Genomic DNA, 20,742 nt, shown 5'->3' on the forward strand with positions numbered 1-20,742 from the left:
CTAAAATGCTAGACACTCAGATAGATACAGCAAGAGCTAGTGGCTTTGCTTGGTGCTGGCACAGGCTTGCAAGTACCAGTGACAAAGCACTGGGGCTCTTACACAGTTTGTCATCATGTTACTGTCCCTTATTTCACATCTGCATGGCCACCATCCATCAGCACAGACATCTGCAGCTCAAGCGACAGAAGCAGCAGTATCCTTTCTTAGCTAGCAATGGGACCAACTGTCTCATGAATGATCAATTTCAGAAACCAGCAAGAGTTTGTGTGTTTTATAAAAAGAAGCACATCAAGTAGAAGAAAGCGCAAATTATTAAGGAATTAGTGACTTCTTAATGGTAGCGTCATCAACAACTGTACCTTGGGCAGCCAACTCTTTCCACCTCTCTTTGTTCTGCTGAATGATGTCCACCAGGTTGTTTTTGAAACTCTTCAGATCCACAGCTGAGAGCGAGTAGTCTGGGGCATAGCTCCCATCACACACGGAGCCTTTTGTATTTGACCGCCTCAGAGAGTCAGCAACATGGAACCCAATCATTGTGGACGAGCTACCATTGACAACCAAAAAAAAAAAAAAAAAAAAAAAAAAAAAAGACAACTAGGTCAAGAGACCATACAAGACAGGTTTATAGACCCATTAAACAACAGTCACATGGGCCCAGATGTAACACGTGGCAGGTGCTTACCCCCACCCCCGTCCTCTTTCCCACATGGAGTGTATTCTGACTATGATGTGGCTTCTACTCACTCCTCCCAGTTCCTTCCTCCCACCTCCCCTCCCATCCATACTCACACCATTTGTGGACCATGATCAGTTGCAAAGGGAGTGCACTACAGTATATAGACACTAGATGGCAGTACTACCTAATAATTACTGCAAGAACTGCAGGCCTACCTTTGAGGAAAAGAATAATTATTGGGTAAAAACTTTTATATATGCAAAAGAAAAACTATTATACCTGCTTGCCCCATAGTTTGAAGACTGTGATTTTGAAGCTTCCTCTATAAGAGGAATGACAATTTTCTCTGTTGAGTCCGTCAGGAGAGAAAACGTTGGCTCCACTATGAAATCAATGAAACCTAAAAAAGCAAAACACACAGAATGGGAGATCCAATCAAGAATCACAGTTTCCTAAACCACATGGTAAGACACAGTGAGGACTTTCTGGGACACATGTGGACAAACAAGTGCTCACTGGAGAACTGTATCAACCTTCAGAGGCAGCTACTTTGGGTAATAATGCATTCAGTAGTGAGAGCTGATAAAATAGACTTCCTAGCCCAAGCATGTGATCTTTCCTATCTAACATTTCACACCTTATGCTATCCTAGCTATTGAGCCAGTTCTAATGATCAAGAATGTCTTTTCTTAGGGCCCCCAATGGAGGAGCTAGAGAAAGTACCCAAGGAGATGAAGAGGTCTGAAACCCTATAGGTAGAACAACAATATGAACTAACCAGTACCCCCAGAGCTGTGTCTCTAGCTACATATGTAGCAGAAGATGACCTAGTCGGCCATCATTGGAAAGAGAGGCCTCTTGGCCTTGCAAACTTTATATTCCCCAGTACAGGGGAACACCAGGGCCAAGAAGTGGAAGTGGGTGGGTAGGGGAGCAGGGTCGGGGGAGGGTATAGGGGACTTTTGTGGTAGCATTTGAAATGTAAATGAAGAAAATACTTAAAAATTGGAAAAAGAAAAAAAAAGAATGTCTTTTCTTCTCAGTGAGAGGACATTACTCTTATGAATGGTCTTCGTCAGGTTTTTGGTTGTTGAATGTTATGCACCAGAAAAAAATAAATGCTATCTAAAGTCTAAGAAGACCAGATAATTTAAAGTCCCCAACCCTCAGGCCACAGAAGGACAGCCACTTTTATTTTATCCTATTTTTTTTCCTGACTGCATCAGAGTGATTTGTCAGCACATTCTTATTTCAAATTGCTGTTTATTATTCTCTGGATGTAAAGCATTCGTTCACAAAGTGTGGGCGTATGCTGCTAAACCAGCAGAGAGAACACTACAATCTCCAGGCAACAACACTAATCCCACCACTTTGAGATGTCAGGATTGAGTGATGACTTAGATTTAAAGTGCTCATCAAGATGGAGAGTGACAGGCAAAGAGCACAGCCTTGACCATGGATGCATCTGCTTCTTAGTAGTGAGGTAAAAGGGGATTCAAAGCAATAACCATTTTAAGCTCTGGGACTGCAAAACCTTGTGGCCCCAAGAACTATTAGGTGCTTCTGCCTTGAACCCACTGGAAATAGATACTAACATCTAAATACAAGAAAAGAAGGGTCTGGAATTATGCATTGAATGCTTGCCCAAAGTAGTATATGCTTGACACTTCTCAAGTGCATGTTGGGATACATCTCAAAATTTACAAAAATACAACTATAATTTTGTATCTTAATTAATACTTGAATTCAAACTAAAGTTAATTGTTCACCCAGACTTTTAACTCTCTAGAGCAGATAGACTGTCCAGTGAGGCAGCACCTCTTTCACTAAGAGGAATATGTATCAGAGCCACTGAATCAGCCCAGCTTGCTTGATGAGATTCTGAGTTTACAACATCCACACTTTCTGAATGGTGATAAGCACCAGATGCTGTTTTATTGGCTGAACAGTTTTTGGAAGTTGGCTGGGAGAGGAAAAGGTTATAGCCAGCCACTTTCCTACTGTCCTAAAGCTCTGTAATAGCTACACCAGAGCCCATATCTGGAGACGGGATACAGATTCATACATCACATGGTTCTGTAAGGAGGAGGCTGACTGTTGGAATATTATCAGAGACGGGCAAGCATAGGGAATAGTTTAGTAACCTGGGACTCGGCTGGTTGTGTTACACATCCCTCTTCTCAGTACTGCTCTTGGCAGTCTAGCTCCTTGTATGCTCCGTGCATACACATATCCCTCTTTATACAGTTCACCTAACAACCATAGACTTCCACCTGCATCCTGTTACATCTATAGCCCTCTAAAGATAATGATAGGATTCCACTTCCCTAACAATAGTCAAAGCTAGAATAGTTTCTATTCAATCAGAAGCATTCTAGGAAGTAGGCTACATGGTAGGAGAATGACCGTGTGGTCTAATCTAGCAATCAGAATATAGACCCGCTGTAAGCATACCCCTTAGAACCTGGCCTCCCCTTCCTTCAGAACTCTGGGCTGTAACATGGGTCCCTGTTCAGGGAGATCTATTGCTTTCCTTTAAATTTAATAGCCTTGCTATTCCTGAAAATTTTGTATGGGCTTTTAATTTAACTCCTTGGCTAAGAAGACAAGAACCTGGAAACACCTGACCTTGGCCAGCAGTAGTGGCTCACTGAATGCATTTTGTAAAAATGCTTCATTGATTTTTCCTTCAGCATTAGCTAGATCATCCTGAAGCCAAAGTTTATCCTGAGTGTAGAGTGAGGTTGGTCTGGAAGACTTTGAACTACATAGTACCTGCATTTGAACACCAACAAGTCCCACCCACTTTTTAGGGCCACCATTCTTCAAAATTACCTATTTGAGACTGGGCGACCATGGTTGACTTCCGATCACAAAGTGGAGAAAATGGAAGCCCTAATTCAGCTTCTTTGTCTCCCTGGGGAAAGAGAGGTGAGGTTGCTAGAGTCAGGTGGGGAATTTAAGAAAACGTGCAGTCTAGAGAGAGTCACTTAAAACAACCACAGTTTTAATACCAGTAATACCTACACAGTTATTTCATTAAAGTCTAAGCTTATATAATTTAGCTTGAATAGTTTTCTCCTGAGGAATTTTCTAGTGCTAATGCATCTCTAAATATCTTTGTAGTATCCCAACCCACTGACTCTAAAGTGAAAAACATTTCAGTTTTCTGAAGACCCTATGGATTAGTCACTCCAATGCATTATTGGGAGATTAATTGACCAACAAGTTTATGGATTTTTCTTCATTTTTTAGATTTTGCTTCACAAAGCTTTAAAAAGCAAGATGTTTTGCTGGACTGCTCTTTCACATGAAATATGCATGAGTATTTTGAAATCTCTTTCTTCTCATCGACTAAGAGTTATTAAATGTCTCGCTACAAATAATGTTTTTATCATAGGTCTAGAATACAGTTCAAGAATAGCATCAGTAGTTAATTACTGAATAACAATATCCTTAAGAGTTTACATTAAAATACTAATGGCACTATCATTGTTTAAAATAGAAATGACAGACGATAGCCTTGATCAGAAGAATAATATTAAAGACAGACATTTATTTAGTATTTACAATACAATTGTCCTTGACTGACAGTATAATATTTGCATTCAGTTGATATTATTGTTAAATATCTGCTATGTATAGCCTAAGAACACTTTAACAGGATACCACTCAATAGGCCTAGTTCTATATTATATGGTTGAAAGACTGAAAAGGATTAATTACGGTTGAAAAAAGCAGATGTTCTGCTCTGTGTAAGCTCCATTTTAAAGACTGCAGTTAGCACATTTTCATCTAAGACGTAGACACTTGACAGTGACATGCAGATCTGGCCTTCCTGTGGATGGAGCTGGGGAGGTTAATGCTGTTTTTCTGCTTCATGTACCTTTCAATTAATTTAGAATATAAAATTCCTATTGCTAAAAGCACTGGATGCTAAAAATACATTAATTATTCAATTTCCTTATAAATATTTCAAAGTGTTATTTATTTTTTGGAATGAATAAAGGCCATGGGTATCAGGTCAGCAGCAGGGGGGCTCTGAGCCAGACCATGAAAGAACTGAACAGAACACCATGGACAGGGGAGAGATGTAGAAAGGGAAACTGTGTTACCTTGGTGGAAGCTTGACCAACTTTACAAGGTCTCTTCTCCCAAGGTCTATTCTCCCAAGGGAGGAGACACAGATATTTTTCTTTAAAGGAAACCAATGGTCAAAACTGAGCATTCTACATAACAATTACTTCACATTTATCTTGAACCTTGTGAATCCTGTTGAGAGTCCTCTATTTAAGAGACCAAAAAAAAAAAATAGTTTTTAGAGTCAACAACTCACTATACCTAATAAACGTATTTCCTGGTGTTTTCATTGACGGATGAAAGTGGTAAAAGAAAATACTACACTCAATTACCCAGTGGCTCTCTGTAATGTCCTAGGTCTGGCCATTGTTGTTCTGAGAAAGAGCCTACAGGTGTTGAGGCAGCAGAATGAGCCCCATCACAATCCCCAGGAGGGTCTGGTGTCCAGTGTCTGACAGCTCATAGCCATCTCAATGTTCCCAAGTAGCTTGCCAAGGTTTCTTCTTGAAATGGTTGTGACAAACAGCTAGTAATTGTTTGTCTGCTTTACAAACAGAGTAAAAGGCTCTGACAGCTCTCAGCGAGGCGTTAATCCAAGGCTTGCTTTATTTCTTTAAATTTCACTAAAACTGAAACAATTTCTATGGCTACAGAAACAAAACAACTGAAAAGAGAATGAAACACAGAAGTCTGGGGAACCTTTTTTGCCCTGAGATCTGGATGCAAGTCTTAAGAGTAATATAAATTAACATTCAAACCACTGTCAGGCCCCAGTGATAGGGGGTGAGGGAGCCCTGGTTCTGTAGACAAGCTGAGATAGAGGAAGGACCGTGCACCTATTTAGCCATCTCTGGACAACTTGCATAAGCAATGTCCTCCATGTGACTGTGTTCCATTCTTCCTTCTAAAAATGACTCTCAGAAATTCTCACCGTCACCTAAACAGATTACATGTTTGATCGCCATAGGAATGCCACATCTATATTCAGCTGTATTTATGGTAGAATGTAATTGTGTATTTTGACTATAAGCATCTTAGCAAACACTAGGATTCCCTGTGTAACTACTGTCTACAGAGCTTTCACAACTCTTAGAACTGGCTTCAATTTTTTTATTTATTTATGTATTCTTTTCTTTTGTTAGTTAGATACTTTCTTTATTTACATTTCAAATGTTGTCCCCTTTCCTAGTTTCCCCTCTGAATACTCCCTATCCCCTCCCTCCTCCCCCTGCTCACCAACCCACCCACTCCTGCTTCCTGGTCCTGGCATTCCCCTATTCTGGGGCATAGAACCTTCACAGGACTAAGGACCTGGGACTAAACCACCAACCAAAGAAAACGCATGCTGGCTTCAATTTTAAACATATTGAGCTATAGTTCTTTACTGTCATTTGATTTGGGGGATTATATCTGTAATTTTCATTGGCACCCAGATCTTTGCCTGAAATGCACTGGCAGAGTGTATTTTTAGTAGTGTGTGAGTTCTAGGCCAGAACATGTTACACTGTGAGACACTGTCTCAAACATAAACAAAAAAGAAAAAGCAAAAACAAACAATCAAAATTCTAAAACAAGAATGCTAGGGGAAGAAATTCTAAAAGTAGGGGGATCAGATGTCAGCCACTGACCTCGAAGGGCATCCACACAAGTACGGCATACATTCACACGGATACATTCGTATAAATAAGAACAAAAGGATAGATTTGCTTACTGCCCCACTGTTTTCTAATTGTTGCGTTTGCATTGTAGAAAGTCTTTCCCAGCTTATTTGCCTGGTGTCTATGAAAACAATCACAGGAGGACACGTGTAGGCTTATTTCTGGAATCACTATCAGGTTGCGTTGATCTATTCTCTGTCTATACTCCAGTGACAGTCTGGTCATTTCTATATTATGAAATGCTAATTATGTAATTGGGACAGTGGACGCTCCAGCTTTCTAGTCTTTTGCAGAATTGCCAAGGCTATTGTAGACTCGGGTGTTTCCACTTGTAGGATCAGAATTCCAGTTTCTACAAAGAGATCTGCTAAGATCATTGTAATACAACCTCAAATTTGTGGATCAATTTTGAAAGAACTTACGTCTTGTAATATGGAATATTTTAATCCATTGTTCTGCCTAACACTTGCACAAGTTTTGGTCACCTGGGAAAAGCAAACTGCAATTGAGATATCTCCATCAGACTAGCTGATGTGCATCACTGTGGAGTGATTTCTTGAATAATGACTGATATAGAAGGGCCCAGTCCCAAACGTAAGCTGAGCAAGACATGTAGAACAATCTAGTAAGCAGTGCCCTAAGCAATCCTGCTTCAGTTTCTGCCCTGGCTTCCCTTGACAATGACTGCAGTTTGTAAAATATATAGAATGCTTTCCTCCCCACAGAAAACACAGCCACAGAAAACAAACTGGAGCACTCATTATTATGGACTATCTGTCTATTTACATACACATACACAATTTATTTATGCATCTAATTTAATTATATATATATAACTTAATTATATATATGTAAAGTTAAAAATGTGATTTTGCATGCGTTTAGCTAAACCTCATCTTTAATATTTTGTTTGATGCTCTCGTAAGTAATGACGTTTTCAACTTATTTTTTTTATAACCAAAATGTGCTTATTTGTTACCAGACGCAAATTCCTGTGCCAGCCTTGTTTGTCCTTGAGTAGGCTGACAGGGGACAGCAGACAAGTGTTTTTGCAGGGCTAAAGGCTGTGATGATTTGCCGGCATCCATGGAGTGGGAATCAGGGCTCTGCACCAGGCACCTGTTCTTGTGTTTCTTCTCCTCCTCTCCCGGAGAGAGATGACAGAGATCCTTTGTGAGAGTCATGTTCTCATGAAGGTGTTGTCACAGTAAGAAAGGGTAAACTTAGTTTTCCAATTGTTTCCTGCTGTGTACGGAGCTACAGTTGATCCTACAACCCCATGAAACCATGTGTTGGTTCTACCTGTCCTCTTGGCATCTGAGCGTAGTTTTATTTTAGCCACTTTATTTACTATCTCCTCTTAGTACTTCTTTGTACTGAGGAGGACTTCATATGAATCATTTAACAGAGAGTTGATCGTCCATTTTATAGCATGCCGTTTCGGAGTATTGCATTAGCTGTGGCCCTTTGATCCTTTACGAGGCTGAGAACCATTTCCTAATTAGTTTGCAGGGAGTTTCTGTAATTAAAGTGTTGAATTTTGTCAAATGCATTCTGTGAATCTATTGATATGACAATGTGACTTCCCCTTGTATTCTTTTAATATAGTTTGGTATAATTAAAAATATTCAACATGCATGCCCAAGTCCTGCTTCGCATTCTTTTATAATATTATGGATTTGACTTGCTAATATTTTAAGAGTTTCCCCCATCTAGATACATGACAGATATGAGTTATAATTTCCTTTATTTGAAATTTTTGTCAGGTTTTATGAGCGATATACTGCTAATTTTCTTCTTCCTTTATCATGAAAATTTTGTGTTTAAAATTATTATTTTTGTCTTAAAATTCTTGAGAAAATTGGTATCTCTCAACTGAGTCAAATAATGGAAATTGAAATTAAAATAAAAAAAAATTGGAGCTATCTAGTCCTGGGTTTTTGTTTTTTAAGAATTAATTTTATGAGTATGGGTGTTTTGCCTGTATGTATGTCTTTGCACTGCATGTGTTTCTGATGCCATGAAGGCCAGAAGAGGGTATCAGACCCTCTGGGACTGGAGTTATAGATATTGTGTGTTGCCATGTAGGTGCTCATAATCCTCACGCTCTGGAAAAGCAGCCAGTGCTCTTAACAGTGGAACTGTCTCACTACTCCAAATCCTGGGTTTTCTTATGTGAGATTGTATTATAAATTCAACTAAAACATAAGCATATGAATATTCATTGTAGCTTTGTCTTATGTCTAGGTTGGTAGGTAAATTATATCTTTCTCGAAGATTTAGGCAATTTTATTTGTCACCAATATTATTCATATAACTTGTTCATACCCTTTTGTACCTTTCTGGCATATGTAAGCTCTATAATATTAATCCATCTTCTATGTATATTGCTCCCTCCTTCTGATCTTGCAAGTAATTTAATCCAGGCTGTCAGTTTTTAATCTCTATTAATTCTGCCTCTTATTTCTCTTTGCTCTCTTCCACTGATTTCTGTTTTTATAGATATTACCTTCTAGTATCGACTTATTTTTAGTTCCATTTTCTTAAATTTCACCTACATTTGAAAGACAGAATCCTAGCAGTGGTTTCATACTTTTGGTCTTTTAAAGGACATAATGCTACAAAACGTCCTCTACGTACACGTTTAGATGAACCCAGCAGATTGCCCCATGATGTGTTTTTATGATCATTCAACTCAAAATATTTAAAAGCTTTTCACACCTATGTAATAAAACTTTACAATACTGTGGACACTGAAGTTTAGGGAAATTTTTGGGTTCATACTCTTAATCCAGGAGTTGACACGCTCCAACTCCCCCTAGAGACGATAAAGCCACTCATGTGTCTCACCTGCTCTATCTGGCCACTACTGAACTCCATTCTTTATGATAGAATTCTAATTGTCAGTATAGCACCAGCTCTGAGTTCTATAGATTAACAAATCACCAACTCTAGAATATGCCATAGGAACTGAATTTATAACCAGATGACCAGAAATCAACATTTGTATGTTCCACTTGGGTCTGCAGTCTGACGTGGAGCCCATCATTTGGAAGACTGAGCCTTTACTTGTGGAATTTGAAGCCAACTTTGAATAATTACCATCACGTTTATATTATAGTATCCCAACTTGGAATGCAAAGATGTTAGACAGAACAGGGAATAACTTGTAAAGAATCGCCTACACCAGAGAACAGAGGTCTCCTCTCCTGCAGGTTTGTATTTGTCATTTTGGTTAGGCAGGTGTCTGTTATGCTGCAGTTTCCTCAGCCTCCTTTGCAGCTATGTATGGGGGTAAATTTTGAGCAAGAAGATACACATAGAAGTTTGTGTGCCCCCCCCATCCTCTTGCTTTTCTCATGTACAAGCTATTTATGCTCTCAAACTTACCTCTTAGTAACAGTGTAATTCTTTTTTTTTCTTTCTTTCTTTTTTGGTTTTCTGAGATAGGGTTTCTCTGTGTAGCCCTGGCTAACCTGAAACTGGCTTTGTAGACCAGGCTGGCCTTGAACTCAGAAATCCACCTGCCTCTGCCTCCCAAGTGCTGGGATTACAGGGGTGCGCCAACACTGCTCGGCTCTAACAGTGTAATTCTAACCTGCCTTTCTATTGCTTTTTTCCTGACTGCCACATCCTCATATCTGAGACATTACTCCTTTCAAAAGATATTTAATACTATCTTACTTATCTAAAATCCTGATAGACTTTCCCCAAGTACCCTAACTATGTGTTGTGACTAAGTGGAAATATAAGTACAAAGCCTTGGATCTGCTGAGAAAAGTTTTGTCAATATTCACAGTGGCTGTTTCCAAAACAGAGTAAAAAAAAAAAATGCACCTGCAGGAAAAACTCCTCCATTAGGGCCATGGTCCATCTGTAGTGCAACTTCCAAGTTTTGGCTGGGTGGCTGATGTCAGCTGCATGGAGTATCAGGGACATAGTTTTGGCTCTGTCAATCCTGTCAAACCAAAGACATGCTCAAATTACCAGAACAAAAATAGTCACCTAGTGTTTTCTAAGTCCAAACCCACAAAACTTCAACATGACAAAGGAAAACAACCTACCCTTCCGGCTGCTGCAAGCTGTTTCTTATGTTTTTAATTTGCTGAAAATGCCCTGACATGTCTGTCGCTAAGACCATTTCAATCACTAAGTTCCGAAGATCCCTGCAGAGGCATGAAAGGGAGAATGGTTCATTTGAGTTTTTCTTAGCTTAGAGAGGGACATGTCTATAGACATGATCATACTGTTTTCCCTAACAATTATCAACACAGAGCCATCACCTTTTAAGTGCAATAGTGTTCACAAAAGTTGGACATTATTTTAATCACTGAAACTCATGAGTTGAGTAAGTCATGCCACTTAATAATCTCCTTAAAAATGAGATGTATTTCCTTCACAAGCCACATGTCTTCCCAACTCATAATTGCTAAGTCTTGTTTTTTTGTCTACCTAAAATAGTTGTTGGCCATTTTAATTATATAAATGGCATGTTTGTATGTGTGTTTCTCCATGTACATAGGCATATAGATGTGCATGCACATGTATGCATGTTCATGTGGAGACTAGAAGTCAAACCCAGGGGCACTAAACACAGTTTTTAAAAATCAGGGTTTTTCACTGACTTGGGGCTTGACAACCAGGTTAGGCTGGCTGGCCACCAAATTCCAGGGGTCTCCCTGTCTCTGCATCTACAGGAATGAGATTGCCAGCATGTTCCACCATACCAGGCATTTTCACATGGAATATGGACATTAAACAAAGGTCCTTGTCCTTGTCTGGCATGAGCGCTAGTAAGAGCATCACCTTTGCTCCTAATTAACATCTTGAATGCTTTAGAAGTAAGACATGAAGTCAATGGCATTGGGGAATATTCTAAACTCATGTAGCCAACAAAACTGCTTGTCTTACTGCCCCAGGGAAGTCATCTGGAAGAGAATGAGTTCCCAGGGTCTCTCTTGCACTTTCCTCCTTTTATGACTTTTAAATGAAACTACTTTTAATAGGACCAGAATTATTCATCCAGTCTATGTGTGGACTTAGGACTATGTAGTAATTCCTTTGTCAGTACACTAAACATTTAATTCCTAGGGTAGGATTATTAATATTTCCCTCCAGAGACTATTTCATTTGCTCAGTCATGCAGCTAAGATGTGACTGGGTGTAAAATTCAACCAGAATTTCCATTCAAAAAGCTGACCCTTGGGTGACTCCACAGTGCCCAGCACCCACCACAGGCACCTGAGAGAAATTCAGATGTTAGTGAGAGGGCACACTTCTGGGACCCCAATCCTGTGGAACAGACATATCCATTGGCACTGTTTAAACACTTAAGCAAGATGCTGTCATGTAAAAAGAGTGGTCACATCACAGAGCCTGTGACTGAGTAAACTCATTCCCAGTTTAAGTAGGAAACCGAGTCACCCTAGCAAATGCTTCTATATGCAGATAAGAAATCAATTATATCCTGTTTCACCAGGGGACCAGTATTATAAGTTAAGTCAAAGCTTTGACTTGAATACAATCTTGAATCAAGTACTTTTTAGCCAGGCATTGGTGGCGCATGCCTTTAATTCCAGCATTTGGGAGGCAGAGGCAGGCAGATCTCTTGAGTTTTGAGTCCAGCCTCGTCTACAGAGCAAGTTCTAGGACAGCCAAGGCTACAGAGAGAAACTGTGTCTCAACTCCACCCCCATCACCAACATCTTACATAAAAGATGATTTATTTTAAAAATAGCATCATATTGGGATGTTTTTGAAAATTCAGATGCTCAGTCCAACCTTAATTTATGCAAAAGTGACAAAGCCTCAGTGTTCTGCTGTCATTTATAAAACTGGGCAACCTGCTTAGAATAATTTACAAAATCTGCAGAGAACTACAGGAATTGAAGGTAGTTAATAAAATAATACTCAATTATAGTTTTCAATGAAATATTAACAAAATTTACATTAATATTGACTAGATACAACATTTGTTAAATGAGAATTGAGACAAAAATTTTCCATAATCTGCACAATGTACTAAATTTGCTATGCTTTCTATTTAAATACTTAATAAATTCTAAGTTATGGTAATATAGTAAGTGAAATATAACACAAGGGAAATACAACTTAAGGTATGAAATATTTTTATAAAAAGTTCAATGCTTTTATTTGTAATAAAAATACTAACAAGACTTGAGGGCAGAAGAATTAGAGGTCTTTTAAAAAATTACCAAATTTTAATGTTAGGCAAACTTTTATTGCTGTTATAGTAGAAAATAGGTGTTTTGTAAGTAATTGGAAAGCACTGAATTTATTAAATTTTAGAATCTGTGTGACTATTGCACTATTTGTTAGCACATAATATAAAAGGTCCAACCAGGATGGTTAAAATTTATGAAGAGACACATAAATATGATCACAAAGAAAAAAAACAGAGTAAGTAAATCCATACTGAAATAACAAGACTTAGCTATGAGGGAAAAACAAACATTACTCAGAGGCTAGACAGTAAGAGTTAATTTTACACATTTTATTCCTGGGAGATATATAAAGTATTTTCCTCCTTTCTCTGGGTCATTTTAATATAGTATATGTAATTTTTTCTGAAGTAGATGAAACCATTTATAGCAAAATACTAAAGAGAAAAATGTGCATAATATGAAAATTTTGAATTTATGTAAGACTACATTAAAAAAAAACCAAACAGAAATACAACCAACCATAAAAGCAACAAAATCAACCCAAGCTCCACTAGAGGCTGAGTAATTATGTCCCCTTAGTCACTTGTGGTGTAGAATGTGGCTTTACACATGTGCTAGGGTATTGGATTGATCTGCAGTTAGTTTCTGTATATCCAGTAGCAGAGATCACCATCTGGACAAAGCCTGCAATCACTTCCTCCAATGGGGGAAGACCTAGGGCCTCCCTGTGTCTTCCTCACTTTACCAATACAATTCACGTTGTTCTTGGGGTTCGATTCCTTTGGGTTTTCTCTGAAACTCACCTCCAGTCATCTTTAGACAAATTTACCAAAATATTCATTTCTTCCTCTTGCATAAGTCTGTAGGCTGCGCTGACATGGTGATTCTCAAGCACTGAGCGGTCGTTGTACAGAATAGCAACGTCCGACCTGGAAGTTAAAAGCAAATATCCAGATGAGACGGTCTTCAGACTTTGAGGTTTCAATAGTAAGTAGTCATCACACTGGTTAAAAGCCCATTATTGAACACTGAAAATCTTGCAAATACTAAGTTACTTTTTGAAACTCTATAGTACTTTAGTGTTTGACAGAGACTTAATTGGTATACCATCTCAGGTTCACAATAGAATTGCAGAAAATTGGGTTTCCCTTCATTCTGCCTGCCTCTGCAACATGGCTACCTTGGAGGTCGTCTTCTGTTGTGTTTTCTTTCCCCCAAATGTCACAGAGTTTGCAGCATGCAGCACACATCTCTCTATATTGGCTCTTTTCGCTAATATATATATATATGAATTTCAATTAAGTTGTTTTCTTGTTTTTATTTTAAAATATCTTTGTGCATTTTAAAATAAGTCCTTTAATAACCATGTCTCATACATATATTGTCCCCCTGACTGTGTCCTCTCCTTTTTATTTTCTTAGCAATGCCTTTGGCAGAGCATTCTTTAATGAACTTCAGCTTTCAACTCTTGCTTTCATGTGCCATGCCTTTGGTGCCCTGTTCAGTCATTACTAAACCCTGGGTCACATTCATTTTCTCTTGTGTTGTCTTTTGCAATGTTTTGTCCTGTGTTTGATAGTTAAATCTGTGAGCCCTTTGAAGGATGTGTGGTTTGTATCTCATTAGATTTCATGCTACTGACACAGGGTACTAGCAGGCATTTTGTTCAGGATAGAGATTTATTTCCTGTAGTTCTGGAAGCATGAGTGTTTGAGATGAAAGTGATGTGTCACCTGGTCACCCGTAAAGTTTCTTGTTGCTTCATGTTTGTGTATCACATGGAAGAAGGGCAGAGATATGCAGAGATTACCCAGAGGGCTCATTTATAAAGGCAGTATATTCATGGAGTGGGAGCCCTTATGACTCACATACAGGCAGAAGTTGCCTCTCCTAGCATGTTGCATGGGGATTTGATATCCGGCCCATAAATTCTAGAAGACACAGTTAAACCATAGCAATTGGTATCTAGTTTCTTTGTTTGAATGTGCATATGGGTATGCAGGTTTTCTAACACCATTTACTAAAAAGATTCTCTTTGTTACAAAGCCCCAACTCCTTTGTCAAAGATCAGTTGACTAGGGAGTGGAGAGATGGTTCAGCAATTACAAAGCATTCCAGAAGACCCAAACCGAATTGCCAATACTAGTGTCTGGAGGCTCAGGCTGCCTGCATTTCCAGGACTATGAGACCTAACTCCCTCTTCTGGCCCCTACTGGAACCAGCTCACACGACATACATATATACACATGAGTAATAAAAGAAATAAAATAATTAAATAAAATAAGTGTTTTGAAAAAAAGCAATTGACTAAATGTTATGGGTCCATTTCTGGACTTTCTAAACTGTTCCATTTGTCTGTCCTTTCACTAACACCACACTTTCTGATTGTTACAGCATTGAAGTCTATACTAATCCACATCTCTCATATCAAAGAAGAGTTTATTTTAGAGCCAACTGTGAATGATCATGATTCAAAAATACAAATTTGAGTTACCCCCAAATTCCATGTTTTAGCATCATAGAAATTCTGTGTACCTTTATAGTGAAGAACAAAGAAAATTGAAAGCTCAAGATGTTTTGAAAATATCAAATATAGAAGCGTCAGGCGGGGGGGGGCATAAAAAAGCAGCTCTCAGACTCCAATGCCAGCTGATAATACTCTCAGCCCTTTGGTTGTGAAAAGAGGTTGGAAGTGTGTACATTCCACAGGATTTAATAATGGCTACAAAGTTGTTAGAACACATGCAGAAGAGGTCGATAAATGGCTATGAAGGAGGCTTAAACTGTCCCTATATAATCTGGCTCTAGACTGCCAACATTCTAATCTGTCCACCTTGATGACTGCTTAATCAGTTAATTAGCCTTGCAGAAGGCTGAGTGCAAGGTGTGTTTCTTGCCAGGAATTTTCACAGTTGTAAATGTTGAAGTGAGGGGAAATAGTACTCTAATTTGATCCCATGTTGTATTGTCTATTCTGGAGCTCTTCTTTCTCCATACAATCTTTAAAAAATATACAAACAAGCAAACAAAATTCAAAAAACAAACAAACATAACAAAAACTAAAAACCAAGTATATTAAAAAGTCCGATTGGGGCTTGGGTTGAATAACATTTTGACCAAATTGAAGATTTCTGTCCATGAACAAGATTTACCTCTTCGGTTTGGTTCGTCTGCCAGAATCTTTTTTTTTTTTCTGTTTTCCTTTAAATTTTTGTTTTCCATACATCCCGCTAAAGTTTCCTCTCCCACTGCTGTCCCCTCCCCACTCTTCCCAGTTGCACTTCCCTCTCCCTAACATCCACTCCTCCATCCATTTTCTTTCAGAAAAGAGCAGACCTCCCAGGGATATAAAACAAACATTGCCTAACAAGATGCAATAAGACTAGGCACAAACACTCCTATCAAGGCTGGGCAAGCCAACCCAGTGGGAGGAAAAGGGTCCCAAGAAGAGTCAGAAGATACCCCTACTCCCACTGTTAGGAGTCCCATAAACCACCAGGGTAACACTACAACTTATGTGCAGAGGACCTAGCACAGACACATGACACACATGCTGGTGCCCAAACTGCTGTTTCAGTCTCTGGAGAGCCTGGGAGTCTTTCTTAGTCGATGTTTGTGAGCTGTGTTCTCTTGGTGTCCTCGAACCTTCTGGATTCTTCTGCTAAAATTAAATGGTTTTCCTCTTCTAGATTTTTCTACACATTTTGTTATGCTTATACTAAGTATTTCAGTTTGAGGATGCTAATGTAAATGGTATTATATTTTCAAAGAGAAATTCCATCAGTTTGACTCTGGTAGATAATAGAGCTGTAGACTCAGAATGCCACAACTCATTGAACTTGTATCCTACAACCAGACTGTATCACTTCAGCTGTAGGGTTTGCTTTAAGGTTCTTAGTTTGTATTTTTTTTTCAAATATGCTACAAAGCCATGTAACAAAGATAACAGTATTTCTTCCTTAATATAAAGATATCCCTATATCCTTGTAGATGCTTATGTTTCCAGTGTATTTACAAATCTTAAAATGAAAAAACGGCACAGATTTGCTATAGCATAACCTTGTGAGACAATACATTGCTCAATAGCTAGACTGATTTATATTATACATTAGTTCATATACTACTATTTCTGTAAAATATTTAATGTCTACTCCTGGTCGTTTCCCAGAATGTAGTACATTGCTATTAATGGCAGTCTCTTTGTCATATAATCCCTCTTGTTAGCTTACTCTTCTTGTCTAGGTGAAATTTTTAGGTTCTTTGACCAAGGTCTCTTACCTGCACTCTCAGCACCCAATGAGTACCATTCTCTTGGGCATATTCTTTCTCGTGTTAAGGATAATGCACGCTCTTTCTAGCTTATTGAATTTGACCATGAAAGGATTTTGGATTTTGTCAAATACTTTTCTGCATATCTTGGCATCACTCCATTTCTTCTTTAGATTTTGCATTGAATTTCAAATGTTTTTCAATTTCAAGCCAAAGATGGCTTGCATGCTTGAGATAATTTTGGTCATGATGCTAATTTTCCCCTTAATTATTATACTTTAAATATCTATATGCCCTTTCCTTCCCAATTATAATGCTAATATCTATGAGATAGCCTAAATATCCAAGAGAAAATATTTAGCTCATCATTATTCCATCAGTGAATGATTAGCCTTTTTTTGCCCTTTCAAGTACTTAAACACATCATCATTCCTTTGACCCCCAAATTACTTTGGCTAGGGGATAAAGAGGATGATGGAAATCACTTTCTCCCACACAATCCTGTAATTAAATATGAATGTTACAGATGTACTCACTGTAAATTCAAATAGAGAAACTTGTTTTTCAATACAAGTTTACAGCAAATTTTACTCTTAAGCTGTTGAATGCATCAAAGGGCTTTTATTTCTCTCCTGCCTATATTTTCATATAATTTAAACTCTACTTCAAATTATCTGGATAGACTTGATACTCTGGCATTATGTATGGATCAGCTGCAAGCACTCTTAGTCCTGTAAAGTGGAGTGTTGGCTTCTTTATTGTCTCCTCCTAGAGTTAGGCACAGAATGGAAGCAGAACCCCTATGTGCAGTGTCTTCAGGTGGTGAGCCACACACACAGGTTAGCACAGTGAAAAGAAGCAGCAGCCTACAGTAATTAAAGCCCATAGCAATTTCACTACAATATGGCCCCTAGAACCTAATCCCTCTGGCATTCCTCCTTCTTGCTAGATACATTTGCCATGTGTGTTGGTTGGTTTTAAGTGAATTTGATATAAAGTAGAATAATTAGAAAGAACTCTCAATACCTTCATAACATTGGCCCGTGGGCAAACCTGTGGGCCATTTTCTTGATAAATGATTGGTGTGGGAAGGCCCTTCCCTTTGTAGGCCATGCCTTCTCTGGGATGATGGTGTGAGTTGCAGTCTGAGCAAGCCAGTAAGCAGCAACCCCCACTTGGCCTCTGCTTTAGTTCTTGCCTCCATGTTTCTGCCTTAAGCTCCTAGACTGACCTCTGTCAGTGAAAGAGTAACCTGATATTTGCAAGCTAAAATAAACCCTTTCCTTCCCAAGTTGTTTTTGGTCATAGTGTTTTATCACAGCAATATGAAACTCTGACTAAGACACTGTGGTAGGAAACTGTGTCGCACAAAGTAGACCGCCTCTGACCTTTTGATGGATAAAGTTCTAGTTACAACCTAGCATGCACCTACTGCTGAATGTTTCCTGGTGAGCAGGTGAGTAAAAACAAAGAAGGAACCAATGTTGTCCCTGAAGCAATATAAAAACATGGAAAGCTGGACTAATTCGCTTCACTCTAGTAACCATTTGCTATTTGTGCTATAAAATCATATTGCCTGCCTTATATAGACATAAGATTTTAAAATGAAGACATCAAAGAAATCTGACATCTATCTCCTGCAAGCAGTATATTCAAGAACATTATCTAATAGTCTACCAGATAAAGCAAGCCTTTCGTTTTGTTAACACAGCATAAGCAAATTGGCCTATCATTCGCTCGAATAATCTCTCGCTATTATGCATCCTGCTCTGTCATAAAAGTGAAACTGTGTGCAGGTCTAGTAACCCCACGTATCTTCTAACAACCTCACAACCTAAAGCTGGCTTAGCTAAAAATCATAGCTCAACACAGAGGAAGGTCGTATGCAATTCATATTTGAGGGATAATCAAATCAATATTAACTGAATAACATGTATTTCTAGAAGTTTGCCAAGGCCAAGGACATAGGAAAAACTATGATTTTCCAACAGTCTCATTTGTATCATGTAAACGCAGACCTATCTATAGTGGGATTTTCAGGGTTATTACACGCTGTGGCAATGAGGATTACTCCCTTTCTGAAAAAACAAGCAAAGCTGTGTTTTTTAATCAGATTTAGCATAGCAAAATATGTACGGCTTTGTCTTATAAATCCAACACGCTTGCTGAGAATACAGCATGCTCTCAATGTTTGATGGTCTTTTACTGCTAAGAAAAGAACAAGACTCTAAGCAACATGTAGTATCCATGGTAACGTGTAGCTCGTCATTTGCTGTTCACAAAGGGAAAATTAATTCCATTTATTTACATTTTCAAGGATTTCATGCATTATAATATCTTGAGGGAATTCAAATGCAGCCTTGCTTATTTTGTTTATATGGTAAATGCATCTCCATTTTACAAAAGCCCTATAAAACCAAATAGCATGTACACTATAAAATAAAATAGAATTAATGTTATGGCGATGTTGACCTTATTTCTCCTTTGGCAACGTGAAGGTAGCACCATGAATTTAAAATGTTTTATTGTTGTATGTTTTTGTTATTGAAATAGTTTCCTTTAATAGAATTTTCAAGCTCTTGTAGAGTGAATCCATTAAAGAAAATGGATCTTGGGAGACAATTTATATGAAATTCAGTAAAATATAAGACCACAGTCATTTTTATTATTTCTTACTAGAAATGAGGACAATACCAATTTTTCTTGCCATCATCACTCTTTATTTCCCTCTTCTCCCTGTGGCATCTTTCTTTCCCTTACCTAATTCCTATGCCTTTTCTTACTTCTCCGAAGACTAACACTTAAGTAAGTTAGGTCTGTTCACCCTACTGTAGGTGATTAGTGAAAGAGCAAGCACCATGTGATTTCCTGATACAGCACTGGAGAAAACCCCTTTGGTCTTCACTGTTCAGAACAGAAAGGGCAAGAATTGCTCACTGGTTAGGGGTTACTTACTTCCCTTTCTAAACCCTGGGACTGTCGGCCTGTACAAAGCCCAGCTCAGTAATGACCCATCTGTCATATAAATCCTTGTTATAGATTCTGTGGGTGCAAAAAAGTTTTAATAAGCAATCTTGATATAAACAGTGTTTCTCTGGAGTCATAATACAGTAAAAGGAAAGGTGTTCTTTTTACTCTACAAAATAAGCTAATAACACTCCTGCCTTATAACCAGATCGCAAAGTTCTTCTTTCCCTGTATTTCTCTATCACTCTGGAGGAGTGGGTTAGACAGAGCAACTTCACATTTTCACAGATGTGTGAGCTTTTTCTGTTGATCAACTGACCATCCCATTTGCAGCTTTAGCAGTTTGGACCCACCCTTTGTGTGTCTCTTGTGGGAGCAGGGATCTGTAGTCACTGGACTGAATCTGCCCCTCTTCTAAACTCCACAGTCTCAGCACTGCAGTACACTGACTGTGCACTTTCATAGGCCACTTCATCCTAGTTATTTTAGGTATAATATATATATATATAGTGGGATGTAAACAGGATGACCTAGAAGTTGAATTTCAGTCATCTTAGGTCACCATTAAGTTTTAAAATACCTAATAGTGTAATAAATATTGTAATAGACACTGTGGCTTTCCTCCCAACAGCAATGCAAAAACTAATATCTGAAATACTAGTTGTTGAAATATTTCTATTAAAAACCTAAGGAATCAACCATGCAAAACTAGCACATTTATTTAATAGCAGCTCCACTCATAAGTGACAAATTTAGCTGACTAATGGTCTTCTGATAGGTGACTGTAACAATTGTGGTGGGACCATACTATGTAATATTATTCAGATATCAAGAATAAAAATGAGTTACCAAGACATGAGAAAACATAGAAGAACCTTTCACATATGTTGCTGAGTGTGGG

The 20,742-nt window shown here is 38.4% G+C and overlaps 1 protein-coding gene across 9 annotated transcripts in view; it reads right to left on the reverse strand.

Annotated features, from left to right (window-relative positions):
* Positions 1 to 20,742, reverse strand: part of Pde1a (phosphodiesterase 1A) — a 280,800-nt gene that overhangs the window by 23,989 nt on the left and 236,069 nt on the right. For all 9 annotated transcript variants that reach the window (XR_003835139.1, XM_029470632.1, XM_029470625.1 and 6 more), the window contains 6 exons: positions 13,409 to 13,534; positions 10,485 to 10,586; positions 10,258 to 10,378; positions 3,518 to 3,599; positions 962 to 1,082; positions 363 to 550 (listed from right to left, as the gene is read on the reverse strand). Coding sequence is in view for 8 of the 9 variants with exons in the window: in XM_029470632.1 (XP_029326492.1) it covers positions 363 to 550; positions 962 to 1,082; positions 3,518 to 3,599; positions 10,258 to 10,378; positions 10,485 to 10,586; positions 13,409 to 13,534 (740 nt within the window). In the remaining variant the exon portion in view is untranslated. The remainder of the gene's footprint in view (positions 1 to 362; positions 551 to 961; positions 1,083 to 3,517; positions 3,600 to 10,257; positions 10,379 to 10,484; positions 10,587 to 13,408; positions 13,535 to 20,742) is intronic.

The sequence above is a fragment of the Mus caroli genome, chromosome 2, assembly GCF_900094665.2.
Source record: "Mus caroli chromosome 2, CAROLI_EIJ_v1.1, whole genome shotgun sequence".
In the NCBI taxonomy this organism is placed as follows: Eukaryota; Metazoa; Chordata; class Mammalia; order Rodentia; family Muridae; genus Mus; species Mus caroli.